The 7549-nt window shown below is 33.7% G+C and overlaps 1 protein-coding gene across 2 annotated transcripts; it reads left to right on the top strand.

Moving 5' to 3' along the window:
* Positions 1–457: 457 nt before the first annotated feature.
* Positions 458–6810, top strand: LOC136031665 (neurotrophin 1-like). Of its 2 annotated transcripts, none has more exons than XM_065711339.1 (3): positions 458–590; positions 3922–4172; positions 6233–6810. In XM_065711339.1, exons 1-3 carry the CDS (start codon positions 573–575, stop codon positions 6570–6572), a joined length of 609 nt encoding a protein of 202 aa, XP_065567411.1. In that variant the 5' UTR covers positions 458–572; the 3' UTR covers positions 6573–6810. The 2 variants fall into 2 exon arrangements, with proteins under 2 accessions (XP_065567411.1, XP_065567410.1); XM_065711338.1 differs by lacking the exon at positions 458–590 and adding an exon at positions 709–789.
* The last annotated feature ends 739 nt before the right edge of the window (positions 6811–7549 follow it).

The following is a 7549-nucleotide window of genomic DNA, read 5'->3' as shown; positions in this document are numbered from 1 at the left end:
CATCATTTCTCTAAAAACTATATGGGAGATGATAATCCTGTGGTAGCACAGTGGATTTAAGCTCTCCTTGGCAATGTAGATGCGGGAAAAATCCAAACTTGAAAAGTATATTTATCCTCTTCAACTAACTTTATCCTCTTCAAACATACGTCATTTTTAATGAGGAGTGTGATTAGCTGTTTTTTGAGTTTTGGAAGGGTTGAAAATGAAAATTACACTTCTTGCCAACTCCCCAGTCATTCATCTTAATTTCTACGAATTTCCAATTAAAATAGTTATTGTTGATAAAGATTTTAGTCCATCAGTGGAATAAGCCCCGTCGGAGTTTCACGAAGGGCCACTGATAAGACATTCTCTTTTTTTAGTATCTGCTGAACTCCAGGCCAAGGTCAGCCACCCTGACCAGCTCAACATGAATGTTCATTGTGCCCAAATACATAACCCATATATTTTTAATAAAGTGTTCCTTAGATCTGTAATGGGTGTAACTATTTTCATGGTCAACTAAGAATAGAAATGTATATATAAATTTTGACCTGCACCACAGAATCATTCTCTGGGCTTGGAGTAACATGGCTTTCAAATTTCTTGTAAGTCAAAATTTATTTTAATGCACAATCAGACTTTAACGATTTTCTCTATAAAAAAGGCTATAAAAGAGCCCCCCAATAGACCATATGTTTTCTTGGTCAACTAAGAATGCAAATACATATATCATATACCATGTATTTTGATCTGCGCTACAAATTCATCCTCCTTGCTTGGAGTAACCTGGCATTCAAATTTCTTGTTACCCGTTTTTTTTTAACGCATCATCATAGTTTAAGCGCGTTTTACTATCCAATTTGAATCCTTTTTTACCAAGGACAGTGAAAATAGGATCTGATTATTTGAATTAGTTAAGAGCAAATACAACTGTATATCCCGAAAAACTAGGGAAAAATCGGAAATTCTAATTCCAATGAAAAGACCTCAATATCCTATGTAGTTTCTGGTATTAGAGGGTACCAAATTGAAAAATGGAACTTGGATGAAAATCAGCAAAGAGTAGCTAAAAATATATGACACCAAGCAGCTTACAAGAGTATGGTGTAGAGAGATGGTGTAGAGCTTTCCAGAGATGGTGTAGTTGTCTTCGGGAAGCAGTATATTGCTGTTGTTTGAATCTTTATAGACAAAAACCATTTCCATACTTAACTTATCAGTTTTGCTTATTTGTTTTCGTAATTCAAAGTGGCAACACTGACACATATTTAGTACTAGCTGTTGGTGTGTTGGTGTACCAACAACTAGTTGGTAGGGGCGCTTCGTGCCCCTCCAAGCCCCCCCACGCGCTAAATCGTTACGCGCCGTATTAGTTACGCACCATTGTAGTTGTGTAATAGATTGTCAGGTTAACCGACTCTTGAACATATAACATATAATTTTCCGTGGGAAAAACAATCCGCATTCAGATCTATACCGCATTTTTCTAATGATTGCCCTAGAGCTTTGTTGATGGCGATTGTTGATCGACTATTCCCTGTGTCCCCGTCGTCATTTATATATCCCCCCTGTGCCCTTCCGACGTCCCCGTTGTAGTTGTGTCCCTGTGTCCTGGTCGTCATTTATATTTCCTGTGTCCCGGTCGTCATTTGTGTCCCGGTGTCCCTGTCTGTAATTTCTCTTTGAGTGTCCCGGTCGTCATTTATATTCCCTGTGTCCCGATGTTCCGGTCTGTAACGTCATCTTATAATGACGTCATATACAAAGCCTTATATATTTATAATGACGTCATATGCAAACCCTCTTTTTACAAAAAAAACAAACATGCATACAACTTATTTTTACATATATAGATTGCCATTTAAATTTATAATTTGAAACATAAAAATAAAATTTCCAGGAAATCCTGTTTTCAACCGTAAGTAGACCAAAGAAGCATCAGAGGGCAAAAATGTTTTTGTTTTGAAGTCCTTGGTACTTTCAAAAAGAAACTGAATTTCAGAGAAATGACATTTTTTTTTTTTCAAAGCAATGAGAACTAAACCAACAAATATATTTTAACTACATTATCGTCTGTTTCAGCTGCTCGGCTGGGACAAAGCAATTCAAATTTAAGTATTTTGTTGTTACTAGATATAACAATAACAATTTTAACATTCTGTTCCCGAAAGGAGACTGAATTGATTCGAGCAGTAGATGCGCATTTGCGCTCTAGCAGAAATTTGCAGGTAAAATTGTCTACGTAAAACTGCCAACTGAAAAAACTGGAAATTTTTAGTAAATTTTAGGTGCCATGTTTAAAAAAGGGAAGTAAGGGGTGAAAAACTAATATATTTCCTGACTTTAAATCAAGGATGGCTTTCCCATTCCTCCTTCATTGTCTTTGGTGTTTTAAGTCTTAATTTATTTATAGCCTCCCATAAGAAGTACTGAGAAAATGGACAATACAGTGTGGAGTAGTGGAAAACTGAAAACCAAAGAACAAAGATAGAGAGACATAAGGAAATAACAAACCAACAACAACAAAACAAATTAACCATTTTCAAAGCAGAAATACGAAAACGTAGGCTAACTAGAATTTGCTGCTTGAAATTTGTAATGGTAACCCAGGTGTTCCATTTGTCAAATAACACCTTTTCATGTATTTCAAACGGGAAATTTGTAGTCAACAGTGTTTCCACATACAAGCATAAAATGATAATAGCCTAAAATCACTAGCGATCAATCATAGTAGAAAAAGCTTTTAAAAAAATTAAATGAAAATTTTTAGAACATATAGAATAGACGACAAGGTTCTTGAATGTTTCAGTCCACTTTCCAGGGAAAAGCTCCTTCTCTGGGCTTTGATTTTACTCACTAATACCCAAAAAGGTGTCGGTCAGTCTTATTTTACCATGTTCATTAAATAGCTACTGCAAGATATGTGCGTATAGATTGTATACTATTATACCGTAAATGTAAGTTCTGACAGAAGACGGTAAATCCCACCTAGCGAAATGTCGGTATCATGCGTGGTTCGGCCAGTATATTTGATTGAAAGTGAAGTTCTCACAATCGAAAGTTAGAATTTTAGTAGCCCGATATTCAATTGATAGGCATGTTCCTTAAACTAATAAAAAAAACAGGTCAGTAACCTTATTCCAGTGACATAGAAGGCAATATCAGATGATATTTGTCACTCCTTAGAATTTAAAAAAAGTTGCATCTTTTTCTACAGCATTTTGCTGTTTAAAATATGTAAAGCAATTTCAAAAAATTTCAAAAGAACTAAATACTAAATTTTAATATCTAGCATAAATAAAGCCTTTGAGGAGTACAGGTAACAAAAATAGAAAAAAAAATTAACGTACAATTAGTATAAGAATGAAGATCACAAAATTGTGTCATCTTCGATCTTAAGAACTCATGTAACAAAATAAATTTTGGGCGATAAAAACCTAAATAACCGAGGCTTTTTGTATTTGTATTTTTTTTTCTAATATCCTATATACCAATTCAAAGTCATTAGTGCGTTTCGCATTAATAAAATTGAAGACTAAATTTTGATATTTAACATAAATAAAGCCTTTGAGGAGCAAGTGAAACCAAGTAAAAAAGAAAAAATACAAAATGGTATAAAATTAAAGAGCACAAAATTGTGTCATTTTCAATCTTCAGAACTCATGAAACAAATAATCTAAGGTACCAAATAACACAAATTACAAAAGGTTCTTGAATTTATAATTTGTTCTAATATCATCTATACATTTCAAAGTAAATAATACGTAATAATACGTCAAAGTAATAATAAGTAGATATTTGGGGCATTTCGCTTAGAAAGAAACCAATTCATAGTAAAAGGTGCTAAGCCCAACAATTATTGATCAGCCTTTTTAGAAGCCTTCATTTCATAGGCGTCTTCATATTTTAGCACCATTACATCATACATTTTTTCAGGCAATCTTCTGTGTGGCAGCTGCCGCTTTGGCGGAACCAGAGCCAAACCGTCCTTATGGCTACCACCCTCAACCATACGAAAAAAAATATGACGATATTCCAGCATGCTCAAAGAACACAACAAAACCTTGGTGCCTTGAAGATTCTGAATATCCAACTTACGATTTGGAGTATGCACTTGATTACCACTATGACGCAGTTTTGGCCCTATACAAGGATCAAGCAGTCCATACTGAGAACTCAGTTGAAACGTAAGTAATTCCTATAAAATTTGAGTTAATTTTGAGTTTGTGATAATTTTTTCCCCAATGCCCATAGGCAATTTCATTGGAAATGCATATTTAGTGTATTTAAAATTTTCAAACATGTCCAAAATTTTAACTGCTCATGGTTGTTAACGTTTATGTCAAGCAGGACGTGCGTGGACGTAGTTCTCCTCTGAATTCTATAGTTCATACAACTACACTAACATACTACAAACAAAATCCACAAACTACAAACCGCTAACTAAATCCACTAAATCTACAAACTAAATCCATACTGCAAACTAAATCCACACTACACTAAATCCTACAGTTCATACAACTACACTAACATACACTAACATACTACACTAACATACCAATTATTACAGCCTCTTAGGGATGTGTAATATTGCCACCAGTTCACAAAAATGTAGGGGGGTTAGGGATTTTTTAGTATTGCTTGATGTATTTTGTCTTTTTTGGCTTTGTTTTAACTTAAAATATCAAAAGAAAGTCTCTTTTAAAATTTAGAAGGCAAGCGATTCATTCTCAGTCCCCTCCTATTACGATCCCTGATTTTAATATTTCGGTAACAGCCTACCATTCATTTAAAATTGTGTAATTCTTAGCATTTAAGTTAACAAATTCAGTTCCTTAAAAAAAATAAAAAATTTGCAAAATTGTCTTGCATGAAAAATTATAAAATGTGTTAAGCCACTAATTTTAGGACAAAATCGGAATATGGTTGATGAAAATGGGTCAAATTTTCATAATTATTAATTTTTTGTCACATACCCCAAGCTACCTTACCACGTACTCCCGGGAAATAAGTACCAAAAACTAGTAACCGTTGCTGCAACAAAAAACCCTTGCAATTTGGTAACGATGGCAGCCTCAAAAGTAGCATGGTTGAGCAAAGAAGGAGCGGGTTGAAGAGAATTGCTACCATTAGGGTCCCAACTGGGATGACCTGTTCCAAATTTGATAAAAAAAAAAGAGGTACTAATAAGAAAAATATGCAAAGGGTTAGATATTTGGAACCTTTTTAGTATATGATAGTTGCTTCAGGGATGGAGATAACGTTTAACTCTCACTTGGTAGTCTCCTAGTGATGACGTAAAGAAAATTGGAAGAGACAACGCTTCTCCCTCCTTTGAAACCAAATATTGCTATACCAACCAATATAGATATTGATATTACCAATGTATATATATATATATATATATATATATATATATATATATATATATATATATATATATATATATATATATATATATATATATATATATATATATATATATATATATATATATATATATATATATATACAACCAATATAGATAGGATATACCAACCAATACAGATACTGCAATACCAATGAAGGTATTACTTTAGTAGTAAGATGAATGACAAAAATAAACCGTATTCTACTATAGCATAGTTAAGGCTATTATTTTTATTCCTGTTTCCCCTCCAAAGTAAACAGTTATTTTACCCGCATTTTCAAATTAAAACAAACTCTCCAGCTCACAAGCCGCCTCGCCGATTTAAACGGAGCCTTACAGTAAGTCATTTTCTTAGCAAGAACCTAGTAAGAATAAACAACTTTGTCGATATTGCATAGGCACTAAAAAAATATACGCTTTTTGTCAGAAATCGTATCTTGTTTTAGTGCTATCTCTTTGCTAATAAAATTCATGTGACAAATAGGTTGTAAACACCTTTCGAACATTTCGAAAACACTTAAAATACAACAAACAAGAAGGAAATAAACCAAATAAACGCAAGCATAAGTTTGGTCTTTTGACTAAAAATACGAGACACAATTTAGCTTTAAAAAAAAGGTAGACTACAAACAGAAATCTCAAAATTTACAAAACAATCATTAAACGATTTTAAGGCAAAAAAAGAGCAGGGAGGGACAGGGGATTCACTTCTTTAACATCGCAAATATATACGGGACTAAATTTCTTTGAAATCTTTCAGTGAAAAATTTTGTTGGTGTTAAAAGAGTATTTCTGTTGAAGCAAAATCTGATTTTTTTTTTTCAACCTTATTTCTAGGCTAAAAAAGATTGAAGAAGAAACCTACCTGTGTCCCTCTTCAACTGCTTATGTTCAGCCTCTAAGAGCCAAGAACACCGATGGAAAATGGAGAGTCGTCGTCAACAAAGTCGAAGCTCGCTATTACAAATTCGACCAGAATGTCCGCGTTGAAGAGTGCACCGCTGAAGGTGAAAACTGTCCTCTTGTCCCAGAGTGCTATGGCTCAAAATGCATCCAGAAAAATATCTACCACCGCTTCCTCGTCTACGACCCATATGACTATTACTTCCCATTTGCCATTGAATCTTTTAAGCTCCCCGCCTCCTGCTCATGCTTCCTCGATGCTTTCTTGCACTAAGATGTAGTCCTGAATGATGTAGTCCCAAATTCTATGAATGCTTTATTTTTATATTATAATCGTTGATCTCTGTGATAAACTAAATTCTCAATGGGATATCGTTGCTCTGCTATCCCCTTGGGATTTTGGCTAATAGGCGGTATTTCAAGAAAGCAGTGCTTGAAGTGTATATTTTTACATGTCCAATTTTTGTAAACTCAATTAAGTTCGCAGTTGAATTAAAAATATTGTAAATCAACTTCTTATATACAATTTAGTTTTAGATTAATTTAGGTGTTAACAGGTGTTTGTGACTGCCAAGAGAATTTTCGCTTGTTTTTTTCGTTCCTTTCTTAGAGAAAGAGAATTTCCTTTGATAATGGTGTAAATTGTCCCTTCCTCCCAGATAGCTATGGCTCAAACTAAATCCAAGAAACAGTGCTGTATGTGTATCTAAATTCCAGCATTTAAACACGTATTGAAGCACTTTTTAAGCATTTGAAAATGTCTTTGAATACTTTTTTCTTAAATATTTTTCATAAGTCACTTAAATACATTTCGAAATTTTTATATATAGAAATAGAAAACTTGTCAAATAACCATTAAATTAAATGAAAAGCTTGTTGAGTCAAGTTGAACTTTTTTCGGCTCAGCACCATGGATTCCTCATCTAAAATCAAGTCTTGTTCTGAAAAATCAGAACTTCCTAAATAATTTAGATTCGAAAGAAGAACTTAATAGACAAAACATTGACCTGGTGATAAAATTCCTGGTGGTTTGTGATATAAGAAGAAAATGGATTAACTATAGAAGATTAAGTTGTGAAGCCTTTTTTTTTCTCATGTTCCTATACGACAGAGTTGCCAATTGGACCCGTTTTATGCCCAAAAGACATATTCTCAGGTGCCGGGACAGAATGACATAAAAAGGCTAAAAGTAATCATAATTTAGAAGCTTGGGATACAAAAGGGCAAATAGGACACATTTTGTAAGTTAAT

The sequence above is a fragment of the Artemia franciscana genome, chromosome 10 (genome assembly GCF_032884065.1).
Source record: "Artemia franciscana chromosome 10, ASM3288406v1, whole genome shotgun sequence".
Classification (NCBI taxonomy): Eukaryota; Metazoa; Arthropoda; class Branchiopoda; order Anostraca; family Artemiidae; genus Artemia; species Artemia franciscana.
The sequence above is the reverse complement of the archived record's forward strand: the minus strand, read 5'-3'. Positions and strand labels throughout refer to the sequence as shown.